This window comes from Lathamus discolor, chromosome 4 (assembly GCF_037157495.1).
Source record: "Lathamus discolor isolate bLatDis1 chromosome 4, bLatDis1.hap1, whole genome shotgun sequence".
Lineage (NCBI taxonomy): Eukaryota > Metazoa > Chordata > Aves > Psittaciformes > Psittacidae > Lathamus > Lathamus discolor.
In genome coordinates this window covers 45,482,437-45,501,283 of record NC_088887.1, presented here as the reverse complement: position 1 = coordinate 45,501,283, position 18,847 = coordinate 45,482,437, and the positions used below count along the sequence as shown (strand labels likewise).

Here is an 18,847-nt window from a genome sequence, read left to right as displayed (position 1 = left end):
CGTTATGTATAGGTTGTGTGGGGGGTTTTACTGTTCTTTTTCTTGCTGGTTTAAGTTTTGGTTTGGTTTTTAAGATACAGGATAGCTACTTTTTAAACAGTAGATACATTGCAAGTCTTGAATATGTAATAGGGAACAAGTCAATAATGTGCTGTTCTGTTTTAAATCATACTCTCTTGCAGATTCCACGTGGGAATTTCTGCGGTTGATTCTTGACCTCTCAATGAAGGTCCTGAAACAAGATGGAAAATACTTCACACAGGTATGAACCTGGATGTAATAGATACACAGCAATATCTTTTTACAATCTGCATGTTTCAGGTGTGTGTGTATATATTTAAAAATAACCTACTAGCTGGCTTCCTACTTTTAACCACTCATTGGGCTTTGTCTGACTGACTCGTCTTTTTTCATCATTTCACCTGAATTTGTAGTGCTTGCGTCTTTGAATTGAAAAGCATAATTTCAAGAATCAGCTGGGCATACTACAGAATATTTTAGCTGTAGGCAGTTCTTGGAAAAGGAGAACAGATGTATTTTATAAACAGCTACAAGGATTTTAAGCTAATGTTTCTGGTTGTAGAGTGTAAGACATGAAAATCTGTCATCCATAAAGGTGTAAGAATTTGAAATAGGTGCAATGGGATGAGAAAATTAGTCATTTGGGAGTAAGTAGTCTCTTTTTTGCTTGCTATCCACTCCTAATGTAAGTTACTGTTTTGGCTTCTGCAAAACAGATTTTGAGCAGTTGAATGGTGGTTACAGTGCTTGGCATTTTGTGAAGTATTATATATAGTTGTAAATAAGATTTTGTCCTTGTGTATGAAGTTTTTCATGCAACTCTTATTTTAAAATAAAAAATTAAGATTTGTGTACTTGTTACAGTGTAGCTAACTCATGGGTAATATTATTGTGGTATAGCTTTCATCTGAAGATACTTTTCTTGTATGCAATCCTGAATTCAGAATGCCACAAAGTTGTGTGTAATTCTACAAAAATGTGATGAGATACAGCAGACAATTGAGTGAAATAAAAGTCTCCAAAGCTGTATTTCTTTTGTCATACCTATACCCTAACTAGTTTTCTGGTGCATGGAACATCCGTACAGCATTTTAAAGTAATCTTGGTAAGCTCTGAAATAATCTGACTAAAATTAAGCTTTTGAGCTCTGTTCCTATCAGTGTAGAGTTTGAGTGTAAAGGAACTGATTTACTGTAAAATTGGGATAGATTTATAAAGAAAAGCAAAATTCATAGAAGGAGGTTTTTGGCAACTTTAATGTGCTACTTTGTTTTAAAATGCTTGTTGAGTTGTATGGGCAAGATAAATTATTTTGTGGTTGAAATGTAAGCTATGAGTAATACGGTTTGTATCATACTATAAGTATTAATGGCTTTTGTGTTAATAGTGGAAATATTTATGGCAGACTTTCATATTGAAAGGGCACTGCAGCTTTTGGACAGAGCAAGCGTTTCTGTTGCCAGTTGTCATACTTGTACACAGTGAGACTAGCCGACTTTGTTAGAACATATGTAAATGTATGTCTTTAGAACCGGTAGTTGTCGGACTTTGCAGAGGGACTCTGGGAAGAAGCATGTGCTGGAATGTGGAGTGATGGCTGTGCTGCAGCCAGGGTACAGGGAGGTTGTTCAGTCTCAGCTTAAACCAGCAGAGGCTGAGAGACTGGTGCAGCTCTGTCTTGTCCTGATGGAAAGAGGTAACTCAGCAGTATCTCTGGTTGCACAGGAAGAAAGGGTAGTAGCAGTAGAACTGGTTCTGGCAGATTTAAGCTGTTGTGAAACTGCAATATCAGTTTCACAGTCCCAAAGCAACAAGGTGGGATGTGGCAGGATGGAAAACAAACAGTATTAAAACTGAAGTGACATGTATTTTGACTTGTGGCTAGCTGGTAGCCAGTGAAAGGGCTGGAGTATAGAAATAGTGCATTCTGGCAGCGTTGTCTTCTTGAGGGTGCTGAAAAGGCAAAACTAATATTGGGGCAAACATATTTTTTGGTATATCTACTGATACATTACCCAGCCCATTTGGTTCTTGTAGCTTCTTCCCAGTTGGGCTGATTTGAAAACGAAAACAAAGAGGAAAACCCTCAGAGCTCACGAGTTTGATAATAAGAAAAATAAACTTGTAGGTGTGCTTTAAATAAAATCAGCTGTCTACAACTTCCTTTAAGTTTTGCATTAAACTATTTGAAACTGAATATCCAGAGGATTGGGTTAAACAGAAGTTGAAACATGACCGCTACAGACTTTCATAGCTGAGATTAGTCACATGCTGGGAACGCATAAATGGTTTTGAATTCTCTGATGTTGGTAGCTGTTACATGTCAGGGGCTTTTACTTCTGTGTGTTAAAACTGGGAATTTAAGTTACTTTTGTTCCAACTGTCCCATTGTTCCTACCCTCACCCTCCCTCCCCCCTCCTCCTTCCCAGCTTTCTTGAAGTGTAAAATATGTTAAATGTTATCAAGAAAAGTAACTGGGGGGGAGGGAATGTCCACCAATTTGTTAGAGCCTGACCTTCGTGATGATGGGGAAGTGTATCACAGGAGAGAAGCTGCAAGAGTCATTGTCCTGCTGGCTACTGCCCAGTAGCTACAATTGCGAATTCTGCCTTGGCATTATGTTGTGTAGATATTTGAAACTTCTGTAGTTTGTAGCCTTTCCTCTGATAGTTCTGCTTGCAGGGGTTACCTTGTGCAACTTGTGAGAATGTAATTTATTTCAGTGCTCAAGAAATGCTTTACCCAAAAGTGGATTTCTGTTCACAAAATGCCAGCCTTTCACTTGCTGTATTGCGGCCTGACTTTCTAAATGCCACTGCTGGAAAAAAATAAATGAGAATGCTTATCACCTCTTCTTTGAGGTCTGCACAAGTTTTGGAAAATGTTCTTTTCAGCACACGAATTGACAGCAGGCAGGGTGTAGAGCTGTCTAACTCTAGATAGATATAATTTATCTGAAATTATCAAAATAATTATTTTTTTGGCATGTTACTCTGACACAGGTGGTTGTTCCTCGGGATGCCATGGTGATCCTCAAAGTAGTCTTTGAATGCTAATGCAGAATATACTTTCACCACTAGATGGAGACTGGTAACTAATATTGTGTGGCAGTTTAGAGAAATTCTGCCTGTGAAAGGTTCTTCAGATTATTCATATTCCTAGGGGATGCAGGAACATATGTGGCCAGTTTTAGGGTTGAAGGAGGGACTTTTTGCTCGTTTCACCACTGGAAAGGTAGAAAGGGCATTTTTATGGGCCTTACTTTTTGCTGCTATGAGTCTGTACTTACATATATTGTGGGGGGGAAAAAACCTTCATACTTGCTCTGTACAGCCACAAATAGTAATCACAGTGAGAGCAACAATTTTCTTGTATAAATAGCAGCTTTGCTTTTCATGCCTGTGCTTTTTCAGCTGTGTGATCCATATTGAGAGTCTTGTAGCCTACACAGGACCTGGACAGAGAGGGGTGACCTTTAGGGCCCTTAGCCTGCAGAACTTTCAGCCCTGTCTGTAAGTTTAAGACTTAAGCCTTAAAGTCTATAAGTTTAAGACTTACTTTGCTTTTGAAAGCTTACTGTTGAACATATTACCACTATGCTGATGCTTAAAGGGTCACATGACTTGCTATATTTCTTTTCTTCCTTCTCCTTCTGAAGCTGGTGCTTTCAAGTGTTTAGTAATGTAATATAGGTCTGGGTCTGTGAGGTGCTCAGTGTTGCCTTCTGCAAGGGGAGGCAGTTACAGGTTTCCAACCATTGCAGGGAAGAAAAGTGGGAGTCAGTGAGGATGTAAGAACTTGATGTATCCCAGGGTCCTACTTCAACTCTGGACCTTCTAAAAGCCAGTATGATCTTTAGATTGCTCAAGTGATTTTTTATTTTTTTATTTTTTTTTAGCTTAAATGGAATATGTGTAAGCTTAGATACTATACCAGTGTGATACATTTGTGGCTTTTTTCTGAAGTGTCACCAGCCTGCACCTTTAAAGTAGCACATGAATATTGTCCCAACAGCTGTGAAACTATGCTTTATAAGTTGCTGTCGTGGTTTAAACCCAGTCAGCCATAAATCATGCAGTCGCTCTCTCACTCCCTGCTTTTTTCTTCCCCCTGCTCCTGGAGGGATGGGAAGGAGAATTAAAAGAATGCAACTCCCACGGATTGAGATAAGAACAGTTTAGTAACTAAGGTATAACACAAATCACTACTGCTACCACCAATAATAATAATAATAAAGGAAATAACAAGGGAAGAGAGTACAACACCTCACCACCTGCTGACCAATAACTCGCCCCACCCTGCCTGACTGAGCACCAACCGATACCTAGTTCAACCCCGCAGTCAACTAGCCCTTCCGGGTGACTCGCAGTTACATCCTGGGCATGACGTGCTGTGGTATGGAATACCTCTTTGGTTAGTTTGGGTCAGGTGTCCTGTCTCTACTTCCTTCCGGCTTCCTCTCCTCCCTAGCAGAGTATGAGACTTGGAAAGTGCTTGGTCAGAGTAAACATTACTGAGCAGCAACTAAAAACATCGGTGTTATCAGTGCTGTTCCCAGGCCGAAATTTAAAAACACAGCACTGCACCAGCTACTAAGGAGGAGAAAAAAAATGACTGCTACTGCTGAACCCAGGACAGCTGCAGAGTCCAGGGGTCATGTCTCTGTCAGTGGATTGTACGTAGCTAGGGAAATGCCTTTTTCTATGCTGAGTTTTTGCTCTGCTGATCTAATCTTTTGAGGTTGAGCAGGCTATCATTTTTAGCCTGTTTATGAAGTAGAACCTTTAAAAATACCTCCGAGCAGGAATATGCTCCTTCCTAGTCTGGGTCATCCAACCCAGACAGGATAGAACAGTCTCAGACCACTCACGGGTTTGGGTTCCAGTAAACAGCACTGACCGCTGGTGCAGCGGATCAGATGTCTCCCACGGGCACATGCGGCCCTTCACCAAGTTGTCACTTCCTGGCTACCCTCTAATACAGCACGGCCCTGCCCTCTGAATGTCCAGACCACTCTTGTTCCATAGTTACACTCCCTTTTTTGGCTGCTGCGTGGGTTTTCTAATTAGCATGTACTTCCAAAGAGGGACCAGGGTTCTCCTTGACTGCAGTGTAAAAGGAGGGAGGAAGAATGGATACAGGTCCCTGTGTGAGCCTGTGTGATTTCTTGGCAGTTTGGGACTCTAAGGGACAGGCTTTTCATTTCCTTGTGTTACTGAGAGTTTAGTTGTAAATTGACTGACCGTTTAATACAGATTGACTAATTTCAAAGTTTTAAACTACCTCAAATACTTTTGTGAGAGAGATGCTTGTTAAGGAGAATAAAATAATTCTTATCTGTCAAGATTCTTGACATGGAACAAAGATTAAGGGGAGGCAGGCAGAGGAGTTTGTAGTGGTTTGTGTACGCTGAAAATTGAACAGTGTGGGAGAAAAGTCTGATTTTTGTTTATTTCCCTTTGAAAAAATGTAATTGGTAAGTCATCAGTTGTAAACCTTAGTGAACACTGTTCAATATTAGTTATTGTTTGAGATATATAGTGGTTGTTTAGTACAAAACATGTATTGGTCAAGAGAGTGATTCACCCCTTTGCTCTCATGAGACCCTACCCGCAGTATTGCGTCCAGCTCTTGCAGCCCCCAACACAAGAGAGATGTGGAGCGACTCAAGGAAGTCCAGAGGAGAGCCATGAAGATCATCAGAGGGCTGGAGCACCTTTTCTATGAAGACAGGCTGAGAAGAACCAGAGTTGTTCAGCCTGGATAAGAGAAAGCTCCAGGGAGGCCTTATAGCAGCCTTCCAGTACCTGAAGGGGCCTAGAAGAAATCTGGAGAAGGGCTCTTTACAAGGGCATGTAGTAACAAGTAAAGTGGGAATGGCTTTAAACTGAAAGAGGGTAGGTTCAGGTTGGATACTGGGAAGAAATTCTTCACTGTGAGGCTGGTGAGGCACTGGTACAGGTTGCCCAGAGAAACTATGGCTGCCCCATCCCTGGCAGTGTTCAAGGCCAGGTTGGGTGGGGCTTTGAGCAACCTGATCTAGTCCTGAAGGTGTTCCTGCCCATAGCATGGGGGTTGGGACTAGATGATCTTTAAGGTCCCTTCTAACCCAAACCATTCTGTGATTCTATTGCTCTATCACGTAACTGTTTTCATGAGGTGGGTGGTTAAAGTTAACATAGGTTATCTGACTGGTCACTATATTGCATTCTGGTCTTGTTTCTATGTGTCATATTTCAGTGATACAGGAACATCTCTGTGTGATTGACATCGTTATCAACACTGTAGGTACCTTTAGGTAAGATCTTGATTTGGAGTTTGGGGAGTTGTGTGTTCGAAAAGTAAAAACTGCTTATTGGCATGCTCATTGTTACTGTAATTAGTTTTCCACACTGCAGTGATTTGTTGCTGGAAATAGGAGAAAGGATGAAATAGTGAAGTGATAGGCTGGGAAACTGTAGATACTTTTATCTCATTGTATATCCCATTAAACTTCCTTTGTAATAGTGGTATGCACCATAAATTACCTAGCAGTGCTTTCTATTCATGACTCAAATTATACACACAGGTTGTTTTTTAGTTTTCTTTTGCATTCAGTCTGATGTTGAAACAAAATTATATGTTTGGTAAAGGGTGGCTGAACCAAATAACTGCTATAGTCCCCTGGATAATAACAGGTTACTAAACAAGTACTACAGTCTGCTCATTGTTGTGCTTCGTGCAGTTGTGCTCAGTTAGTGTTCATCTCTCAACTTCTTACAAACCATTTTTGTTTTCTGACACCCAGAACTAACTATGATATATTAAAAAGCATACCATCTTCCTTTAACAAATAAACAAGTACGTTTGTGAAATATGACAAAAATGATAATCAAATGCATGTTCTATGCACGTTCTTTTGAGAGAGAGCTTTCAAGAATATAAGAATTTTTTATTTTTTTTTTCTTCGAGATGCTATGTAAAGGAGTTTTCCACTTGTGAAAACTTGAGCACAATGCAAAAAATTCATTGCGAGGAACAGTAATAGACTAAAGTCTCTTCTTGCTTCCTCTAGAAATGTTTTAAATACAATGTGGAAAAAAAATCTACCAATAAAAAGCTAGGAAAAAATAGTTTAAATACTGAAGTCAGAATGTGTATTATACACTTTGTTTCTAGTTATCACCTGATACCACGTGAAAAAAGTATAGAAGAAGCTGCTCAGACATACTGATTTCAAATAACTCTACATGTTGTACATTGTTTTTAAGAGCACAGGTAGTATTTGTTGGCCAGACTCAGTTCCTTGCTTTGTGAAAATTAACTTTCAGTTGTGTGCACTTCATTATTTTAAGGCCATTTTTATAAGTCTGAGAGCACTGAAAAGCAGTAGAACACAGCTTTCTTAAAAACTGTTCTCTTGGAGCTGAAAGCTTCACAGCGTGTTAGCAGAGCAGTGCACATATATAAAACATAGGTAGTGCAGACATCTTGGAAGTGTTGAATAAATCCTTTGTTCCTGTGGTCCTATAGGACTTTCATTTCAAGTTAGAGGTCTTAAAGTATTGAATAAGCTGTGACTGTAAGAGAGCTATAGCTTTTAATTGGGTCCAGCTCCTTTTTCTTAGTTGAACCATCTGCATTCTTTCACAGTCAGATGCCAGTTACACACACTTCATCTAAAGGCAGAAAGGGACAAGAAACCTCACTCAATAAAAGAGGGGAGGGAGGGAACAATAGCAACAACAAAAGACCTAACAAAATTATTTGTGTGAATGTGGAAACATTTCCAGAAGTCATTCAGAGTAGAGGTGAGACACTGGTGGTCCGTAGATGGACTCTACTTTAGGGTCTGTGTTCTTGTCTCTCTCTTGCAGAGTTCAGGGCTTGTAGAGATTAGAAACAGTACTCTGCTCAGTGCTTATGGGTGGAAGGCTTTTGGCTTGTCCTGTCACGAACAGAGTCATCTAGAAACCAAGAAGTTGGCTGTATTAGTAAATGACTGTTTTTATTTATTTTTTTTAACATTTTTTTCTTTAACTAGATCTCTTTCTGTCTTATGCATTTCCTTATGTCATCAATACTAATGTTCTTGTAATCTGAGATAAATCGCGAACTTCTGTGCCTTGGGTCTCTTGCCATCATTCTGTGGGACACTGGCTTGTATACTAGGTTACTAGGAGCTCTGTTCCCTGTTTTTGTCTTCTGTGATAAGTCGTGTTCCTCCACTAAAAGTGGTTAAAAAGTGTGGGAAAGCTGAGGATTTTTAAGTTGAAAGTAACTGGAGGAATACTAGTTAATGCTTCTGTTTCTACTGACTAGAAATCAGAAAAAGAAGGTAAGCTTTGTGCCTGGCCAAAGAAAAAGGCATTTATACTATAAACTAGTAAACCCAACCATTAGGGAAGGATGGGGACACCCATCTCCTGAAGATGTCTCATCCTGTCTCACATATGACCAGATACATGCATGCTGTGTGGTCAGAGTAGAGTCATTGTTGTCATAAAACTCGCTGTTTGTGTGTAGTGTGCAGCATGGTTGGGAATAGTGTTTGGGGCCTATAGGTTGAGATGAAGGTTCCTCATGCAAGTGGTGGAGCTAGAAGACCACAAATAATTCATCTGGCTGTCAGTGTGCCAAGGGCTGCTAACATCTTGTCACCCTTGATCAGAATCCCAGAATGACTTGTCTCTGTATTGTGCCACAGCAACAGTATATTCATATTTGGTGGGTCTTTATTCAGTGTTTTGTACCTTGAAAACAACAGCTGAGTGATTTGTAGACCATGCAGTGGTGACTGTTTTCATCTTTACTCTATTTTAGTGTCCAAATAACTACTTGCAAAGTATCAGCTACCCTACTCAGTTATGTATGCAAGAAACTTGACAAGAAGCTTTTTAATTAAAAACTTGCACACTTGCTTGGGTAGTGTGTTCAGTTTAGTGTTCTGTGGGCTCACTGTTACCACTAAATCTTCAAACCCATTATGGATAGCCACTTTCTAATTAAAGCTTTCTCTGTGTGGGCATCCCAGGTGTATGTTACAGTAACTCTTATGCTCGTAAATACTTAGCTTTGGATAAAGTTGTGCTTGTAATTAGGAGGAGGTTTTCGTTTTGTTTGGTGGGGGGATTAATTCCTCCCCATTTGTTATCCTTGAGATTTGTTTGTATTCCAAGAATGATTCATTTGGGTAATAACTTTTCTGGGAGTGTTATGAATTCAATGTGTTTTGTATTTCATAGCTGCACTGTTAGAGAAAAATAAGCACGGGTTTTTATTTTGCTCAGAAGAAGTAATATTTTTAAATGAGGTAATGGGGGGTCCAAGAAAAAAGTGTCCTGGGAATCACTTCCTTTTCAGAAGCATGATACACTCAATACAGTGTAGCCTGCAGCCACAGAACTTCTGTATAATCTGATTGATTTTGTCATATTACTCTGTGGAAGAATCTACTTAAAATTAGTAGGTTGTAGTGGTTTTTATAGTGCATTTAAATGTTGTAAGAACCAGACAATGTTAAATAATTGAGAAAATCTGGATGTTGTAATACTGTTTACTGATATATTTAAGCAATCAAAAAGAAAATGGTTTTTGAGTAGATGTTATAGGTAAACAACACATGGTGGTCTGTTTTAACTGGAAGCCATAATGTAATGGTTGCTTCTGCTAATGAGAAGATGGATAATATCTCTCCATACTTACTTTCTTGAAAAAATACAAATTGTTGTTTGCTGTAGGCACAATGAAGACAAGCTGTTCAGAATTTGCCTTGTAAATATTAAGAACAGCATGTATCTGGTTTTGAAGTATGTGGGAGCCTTACATTAATGTCAAAATGTATATATTCAGTTGCAGTTTTGCTTATTTGTCTGATTGTAACTGGGACTTTTCTCTCTTTTTTTTTCCTTCAGGGAAACTGTATCAATCTGACCGATGCCTTGACTCTGTATGAAGAACAGCTTAGCAGGCTTTACTGTCCTGTGGAGTTTTCAAAAGAAACTGTGTGTGTTCCCTCCTACATGGAATTGTATCCTTATAAACTGAAAAAGAGTAGGGAGTGTGTATTAATAAATCAAGCAAGCCTAGATTGCTTGGAGGTAATGAACTCGAGTGTAAGAAGGCAGTTCTAATTTAAACACTTAATGTTTTTTCATAGTTAAATGAACTACTGCAGTTTTATTTTGAGGATAATTGCAGGAATTGTTTTTTTAAAAGGTGCCATAAATTCACAGCTGGTGAAATGATTGTCACCTTTGAAGATCAGGCTATGTTTTTGTTAACATTTTTGAGTGTTCCATGTATATTGTTTATGTGATGTAGGATAAACTGTAGGATGAGGGTAATGCTGCCTGGGAGTTCTGGCAAGGCTATCTTCCCCCACCCTTCCTAAAACCCCACCCAAACTCGCTTAATGCAGATTAGCATGACCCAGATCTTTAAATATGCTTGGATCTATTGAACATGCATATAGCTCAGCCTGCATATTTTTAATGGAAGAAAAAAGTGATTCTTAACAATCATTACTAGTTAGCATTACTAAAAATCTGTGGGTGGCAGGCAAATTATACAAGGAGCTGGAAGTGTCAGCTTCAAGGCATTGGATCTAGAGGGGCATGTTGACCTGCTATACAGTGGTTCTGCTGGCTGCATTTGCCTTGAGTGTTTACCACTTTTGTGTGATCTCCCAGGAAATGTTTCTGCAGGGTAATGCGTACTGTGGCTGTCCCTCTCTTGACATGAGAGATCTTTCCAGGATCTGCTTATTCATAATACATTATGCATGTGAAACTGCTACAGCCTTTCTTCTGTGTGTTCATTTTGCCTTCTCTGTCTCCAGTCTTCTTCCTGTTCAATGCTGTAGCCTGCCGTTCTGTACTCCATAATGACTGTAGCAAGCTCCTCCTGTTTCTTATTACTTTCAGCTCTCCAGTGAGCCTTAGGTTTGATCTTAACTTTTTTAAGATGAAAATGGAAGAATGAAAGAGGGTATGAAGATATTTGTCCTTGTAGCTTTCAGCTTCAGAGAAACTGGTTATTTTTGCCTTTACAACTGCCAGACCTTAATGCAACATGTATGTGATTTGAAGTATGCACCCTCAGAAAGTCTTCTAAATACTTACTGCATTTTTTATTCAGAAGTATGCAAAATGTTTCTAACTTAATTAAGTAGAAATGCTACTTTTTAAATAAATGTTCCTAGTAAGATAACAAATACAAAATATTATTAGCAATAGGTTGATTAAAACTGGCCACTAAAGTATAACAGCGCTTGAAAGTGAAAACAGTTCTTGCAGAAATGGGGCAAACTTCATAAGTTTGCTTTTTCTGAATGAATTAACAATGATATAGTGGTATAGGTACCGGAATCTTAAAGAAGAAGTCATCTTTATGACTTCAGAATAGCCCAGAGTATGTACTCTAACTTAATTTGGCCTTGGACTTCTGATAGCCCTTTAGTGCATTTCAGGTACAGGTTTATACTTTTCTTGAAACTTACATATTCTTACTTGGGAATCTTTATGTGAATGGAAGTTTATACCTAAATGCTGTTTCTTAGATGACTGAAAGATGTGATGGTTTACAGTAGAATTATGACAGGTAATTAAAAATGAGGGGCTTATTTCTGCCTGAAGAATGCAACACATGTGTGACATTCATTTAAGTGCCCAAAATCTCTTGAGCCTTTTGAACAAATCTTTTCACTTACACAAATGTTCATTTCTGTAACCTGAGCAGAAGTTACCTGCATGGGTACCTGACTAGCCAAAGTACTAAGCTGGTTTATCACTTTATTGTTATTTGTTTTGCCTACTTAAAGAATTGTTGTTGTGTGTACTTGTTACTTGAAATTCTGGTGTTTACCAGAGTTGCTGAGGGAGTCATCTGAAATTCAAGTAGCTGTTGACATGTTGAAATAATAAGTGGAAAAAAAACCCTACTTCCTTTTTAACTGTGTACTACAAACTTCGAGGTGTTTTTTTTTTTTTTTCTCCTTAACTTCTTATTTTCTCCAGATGGGTGTTCTACACTATTTGGAAGAAACAAGCGGACATCTGAACATCAAGATTATTTGAGATTATCCTAAATGTACATGCTGCATGGAGCATATAGGCCTGCCGCGTGCTGCATATTGTCATCTTGAACCGTTAAATTATATGCTGTAGATGATCCTGAAACTTAGTCATACTATTGATTGTGAATTCTTTAAATGTTTTTATTATTATTTTAATTTAAAAGCAAATGGAAAATGTATATTTTGATGAGCTAGGGTGTTATTTTTGAAAGTCAACTTAAAGATGAATAGGCAGCAAACCTATATAGCTGCTGAATGCACTGAACCTTTAGAATGTGATCCTTTTTATTTTTTTGTAGATCTTCAAAAGCTGATTAAAAAAGGCATCTTTAGCATTTCACCCCTGAAGGGTGGTCCATGGAGTTTGTTTGTGGGTTATTTTTGGTTTTTCTACCAGATTTTTTTTTTTATGGTGCTTTTTAAGGATGGAGGGGGTTTTTGATTTTTAAAAATGAACATTGCAGTGCTTCCTTACAGAGAAGGGCGTAACTAAATAAGGAAAAAAATCTTCTGAAAGAATACCCCAAACCCTTCATTGCAAAGGAATAAAGCTAGTATTTAATTTTGTTTATTCACTCTAGTTTAATTTGCTGTAATCTCTTCTGCAGGAGAAGCTTTGACCTTTCACCTCATGGAATTCTTTAGCTGCTGCATATTGAGAATTTAGATTTTTGATAGGGATTTAACAGTAGGTTATAGAGGCACTTTGAACTCTGTTGGCATGAAAATTAAAGCTGGTTTTCCATCCCACCACACAAAAAGCAAGAAATTGAGTGTAATGGGGTTCTTGTGGGCGTATGTTCCTCAACCTTATGGGAAGCACTAGGTTTTTGAAGAAAGAAAGGTTGCTTTAGAGGGCAAAGAAATGTGGGTACTATCTAGATTCTCGTGCATCAGTACTGAATGTTTTGAGGCAAGTATGTGTACTTCAGTAGGGTAAGTCCTGGTTGTATTGCCACAGGTTGACAATGTTGTGTGGGGCTCTTGCTGAATTAGGTCCACTTGCAGTATAAAAATCAGTGGAAGCTGGGTTGCATTATAGTTTTGTTCTGAAAGATAAGGCATTTTTCTCATGTTGTCTAAAAAGTTATATTTTTGTAAGAATGTCCAATGTATTGACTAAACCTTTGCTTTCAGTGTTTAAAAGATCTCACTTGAAGGGAGATAGGAAGGACTGTAACCCTTCTGTGCATTTCTAAGATAGAATAAAAAGTGCACTATTTCCCTAAACACTTTAATCCTGGGCCATAATGGTTTATTTAATTTTTTTTTCGTTTAACACCTACTATCAACATTTTCTTTGTTTTGTTAGAGGGAGTTAAGCTCACACACACATACCCCACCCACCAAGATACTATTAATGAAAACAAAATAAACTACTATTAAGATCCGTATTCTTAAATCATACATAAAGAAGAATTTTACTGTGTCCAACATATATCAACTGTTCATTAAATCAAGTATCTTATGTAGATTTCCAGATGCTGGAAAACTTGAAAACATTTTCTCTTCATTTGACATATAATTGTGCCATGAAAATGCTTTCAGTTTGGAGAGCAAATAGAAGTATTCTTCAGTCTTACTGTTCTATGTTATTGCATTTAATGTTAATTTGTTAATGTACATGGGGCACAGTTCTTCTGTGCCCTACACCTTACGCATCCCTCAGTACTCCCAAAGAGCAGAGCCTCCCTCTAAGCAGGAGGAAAGAAGTATCTTGCATTTCCCCAGGTGTTTTAGCTCTGTTGTATACCTCCCAGAAAATACCTTTATATTATTGCATATTAGTAATGACCCTTCATTTATGATACAGGGCTGCTATCTGTATATTGTATAGCTGCAAATTAATGCAATCCTGTAAACAGTTACATGTACCCTTAACTTTGCAAGCATGAATATTCCCATTGATTCTTACTGTGTTTACTCATGTAAGTGAAATTAAGCACATGGGCATTCACTGGGATGGGGTTTATGGCATATATGTTCCTGAGTGAACTTGATAGATGTAGAAATTGGTCACAGGTGGGGGTGATTGTTGTCTAGCGAAGAAACTTGTGAACTGGAAGGTGACTTAATATGCTTGCTGGCTTGCTGTATGTACCAAGGCTAGCACTTTTCTTTAGCATCGCTGCACAAGGCTGCCAGAACACAGATGCTGGGTGTGTAGGGATGTTCTGTGATCAGTTCCCAGAATGATGAGGGGACCTGAATTATATATTGACAGGTGAAAGGCAGCAGTTGCAAATCTTTCGTTTTCAACTGATAGAGTTGGAGGAATTTTTTCTGTAAACTTTTCTAGCGTAGGATTTTTTTCTAAGTGATACATGCAGTATAAAGCAATTCAGTAAACACTGAACTTTATATTTTTTAAGTTGCTGAATTGATTTTGAGCAAATATATATACACTGTCAGTCAATTTGTTGTTGTAGTGTAGATTTCTAAAGGAAAAAAAGACTCTTTGTATTAGAATTTTCAAACGCAAACTGCTACAGTTAATTATCCGTGTTTAAGGCCAGTGGGAAATAGCTATGGTTGCTGCGCTATGTATGCAAATAGTTCATGAGATCTGGTTGCCATTAGGGTTTTCTTTAATAATTCTTTGCACCAAATCTTGAAATGTGATCTGACTATTTCAAAGCTTGATTGATAGTAGTTTGTGCAAAGAGAAGACTGATGGCATTGTATCTACTGCATCAGTGCAGTGCACGTGTTAAAATAAAGGTACGCTATTATTACTTGTGTGTTTGAATTGTTAAATACTTTGGGAAGTCAGTTACAGTGTTACAATGACAATTTCTTTTCCTTGTCACCTTGTCGCAAAAAAAAAAATTTACTTAATGGCCCTTTTATTGAGTACCTTTCTCTGTCTCAGATTAATAAATTTAGTTATTTTACATATAATATATGCTCAGATAAGATACTTTGTAGTATGGAACAGCATGCTGATGTTTGCCATGGGGGGAATCACTTGAGGCTTCAATGACATTTATATAGAAAAGCTAATTTTCTGGAGAGTACTGTAGGTGCAGATTCTTTGGAGGTCTCTTAAGTGTAAGTTTTAGTTGTCCTAAAGTGGCAGGTTGGCTTTGGGTGGCAGTGTGAGTCATTGATGGCATACAGAAAAAGATAGGCTTAGGAGAAATGAGTGAGACATTGAGATGTTAAGAACAAATGCAAGTTTTGGCACAAGTTTAAGGAAGAGGGAGCAGGACATGGACAGGGTGGACATTGAAGGAAGTTGCTCTGGGGTCTGGTTCAGAAAGATGAATCATGTCAGACAATGGAAGAATGTGACTTCTAAAAGAGATTGTAGAGAGATTTACATAGATTCCAGCTGACTGGAAAGGGGAAGTGTTTACATCTGTCCTAGGTACAGTGATAGCAAAGACCTTTATAGTTGGAAAAAGGAATTGGGAAGGCTTGACTTAAGGGGGGGAAGAAGTCTTGGATCCAAACTTTGAGTGTAGAATACAGAGTAATTTAAGATCGCCTACATGCACAGAAGGGAAGATAGGTATCATTTGCTTTATTTTTACTGTTTTGAGTTTGAGGTGTTGACAGCTTGCTGGAGGGAACACAAGGGGACAAGTGAGAAGAAAAGTACTCAATTTCTTATTTTAAGAATAGGAGAGGAGACTGCAGATGTTGCCTGAGGGTAATGGGAGGAGGAAGATGACAAACCTTGCCCAGGGAAGAAAAACAAGTAGTTGGAATCATTAAAGGGGGCGATGCTGAAGGAGCAAGTGAGAGAAGTACCAAAGAAAGCGAGTGCAGGAGTGACTAGTAGCACCATTGAGCAACATAAAAGTGCGTTTTCGAAATGTGGACTGCATTAGGAAGCAAGGAGTTAGAAATGTGGAATGGGAACAGTGGAAGCATGCAGATGAGTTCATACAGTGATCATATATTTTAGTGAACTTAAGCTTCAGAGATAGAAATAGAGAAAGTAGGAAGGAAAGAGGAGGGTGAAATGCACTTTGCAACTGGAAGCATGGTGAGAAATACTTCTGTACAGTGTCAAGGGAGTAAAAGATGCAGGAGCAAGTTAAGATAGGAAGGAACTCTGCGAATGAGCCAGGAGGAGAAACCAGAAACAGCGCAGCACAACAAATGTGTTGGGGATGGCTTGTGGACATAAAAAAAGGAGCATCGGTCACACTGCCTAGTTTATCTTCTGAAGGGATTTTTTGTTTGATTTTTTTTTTTTTTTTTTTTTTTTGTTTTGATTGCAAGATGGCTCCTAAGTATTTTTAGGAGGAAAAGAATGCTGGAAATTATGACCAAAAGGAAACTTCAGATCAAGGAGAGTTTATGGTGGAGCTAGGTAAATAAATACAAACTTTATGAAGCTCAAAGGAAAGGGAACTAGGATTTAGCTGTCAGGGTTGTCATTGTGAGCATGGAAGTGTGAAAGGCAGAAAGATACTGGTAGCATCTCTGCTGTCTTCACCTTGTGGAATTGGGAAAACTGGTGAGAACTGGCAAATGTATGAAAACCACTGCTACAGCCATTACAGGCTATTTTTGTGTGACTTCAAAGTGCACAGATAACTTTGTTGTATGTTACCTGAGAGGGTTAAGTTCTATGACCTTGATGATGGATGCACAGCACAGTGTCCTGTATTGCATGTGCAGCCTTATTAGTGCGATTTACGTTGAAAGACCCAAAGTCAAAAGTATTTTGTTGATGCATAATGGAAACATCTTAGTGAGTGGTCTTTGTATATACAAAGACAAGCAGCAGTGGAATTTCAAAACAACAGTTTTAGTAGGTGAGAATAACAAAGGTCAGTACATGTGAAGCTTGGTTTTTTGTTGTTGTTCTGGTAGCTGCTAACACTTCCCTATTTAATTTACTTATCTTTAATTATCAAAACAGATGCTTTAGCTTCTTTAAAGAAATACTTTATTCCTTGCTTTGTCCAAATCCTGCTCTTAAGCTTCACAGTGGGACATTGTGGGAAATGCTTCCTAATGACTAGCATCTCATGTAATACTCGAGTGTTTTGATGTTTTATGACCACTGGTTAGTTATTTGGGGTGGAAGGATGACTGAAGGTATTTTTTAAGGCAGGAAGATTTTAACAATTCTTTTCTTAAACCCCTATGGGGTTCTTTTTGAAACCCTGTATTCTGTCATGGAACATGCACTGATGTCTGTTTTTGGGAAGGGTAGGATCCTTTCTGAAAGTTTTACCTCTGCCACATAGTAAAATGTTTTTCTACAATTTTAAAATTCCTACTGTATAGATAACAGGAAAATACTAGAGAAAGAGGAGATACCTGCTCACAATTTCTGGAGCTGGTTTTCAGATAGCCATGTGCGTTAAGTTATAATTCAGATGCACTTAATGAATCATAGAATTATGTAGGTTGGAAAAGATATTTAAGATCATTGAGTCCAGGGATGGTGAGTCAACCACTTCTCTGGTCAGCCTCTTCCAGCCAAAGCTCTCTGTTCAGCCAGGCTGGTTGCCTTTATTGCTGACTTCAAGTCTACTTCTTTGAGATCTTGACCTATAGTGAAGCCCTGTATGCCTTCACTGCTGTGGTGGCTGGGATCAGGTGATGAGGTAAACCTCTGGCTATACGAAATGAAGAAATGGTTGAGCATGCCTAAGACTGCAGCTGAAGCTTGGCAGTGCTAAGGAAAGCAGAGACAGTCTGCATGCTGACACATGAACAGAGTACACCGAAGCCACAGAGTATACATAGCTTAACATGCAGTAACATGTACCTGACATACTGCATGAACATGCTGTTCAGGGACTGCACCCAGCAGATGCTGTTGCATCCACTTGACAACATGGCAGTTAATTTGCTAGCCTTTAGCTTTGGGTATGCTTGTCATAACAGTCCGCCTTATGTTGACTGTTTATCTCTGCAGGTGCTAGAAGACACCCACCTCTCCTGGAGACCTGATGATCTTAATACATTATATGTTTTCATGATACAAAATTTTGGTCCCAGACCCTGTATGGAGTGTGAGCTACAAACTGCTGAAGGTACCTCAAACGCAGAAGGCTGACCCCAGCTGATGCAAAACATAGGCTATGGGATTAGCATGTAGTGGGCTACGGTACACTTACAGATAAAATACTGTCTCATCCTATCACATACACTGACTTTTGTATCAAAACTGCCCACGCTGTCACTTGCATGTCTAATAGTCCAAAACAGATGGCAGTGTCACATTCCAGCACCTGATGATGGATAGCAATTCTCACAATTAGCTTGTGATAATGTTAGAAGTGCCTTAGAGCTAGTATAGAGCCCAGACTGTGAGCTATGGAGAGCTTGCTTCTGTGTGCACTCCAAAACCATCAGCATGTAGAATGGGGAGTCACTGTGCTTGACTGTCCCAGCCTTGAGTTAAATCTACGGAAGTGAACTGCTTCCACAGACTTTCTTATGCAGTGTGTTTAGCATGGTCCATAGACCAAATAGAATTATTTTAAGAGCTAAGACAGACCTAACTACTGGGTTTGCAGAGTCTGAAAAGTATAGTCCTCCTTGTCTCCTGTGTCTCTGAACTTCTCATTCTAGATTTGCTGCAAATACTCATGAATATACAGAGATGTATGAAAATTTAATTGGCAGTAACTTCTCAAGAGTTCAAAAATATTTCAGACTTTATTGACTGAATGGAGTGTTTTCTAAAATCTATGCAACCCAGTCCCCTCAACCCTGCAGCTTGTATGAGGGGCTTGCTGTGTAGGCAGTTATTCTGGTAACTGCCATATATATGCTCCCAGCCATTTTCTCTACAC

At 38.8% G+C, this 18,847-nt stretch overlaps 1 protein-coding gene across 1 annotated transcript in view; it reads left to right on the top strand.

Annotated features, from left to right (window-relative positions):
• SMS (spermine synthase) overlaps positions 1-14,812 on the top strand; it is a 51,116-nt gene extending 36,304 nt beyond the window's left edge. Inside the window, exons 9-11 of the mRNA XM_065677294.1 lie at positions 183-262; positions 9,916-10,031; positions 12,019-14,812. Coding sequence (XP_065533366.1) covers positions 183-262; positions 9,916-10,031; positions 12,019-12,061 — 239 coding nt within the window. The 3' untranslated portion in view covers positions 12,062-14,812. The remainder of the gene's footprint in view (positions 1-182; positions 263-9,915; positions 10,032-12,018) is intronic.
• The last annotated feature ends 4,035 nt before the right edge of the window (positions 14,813-18,847 follow it).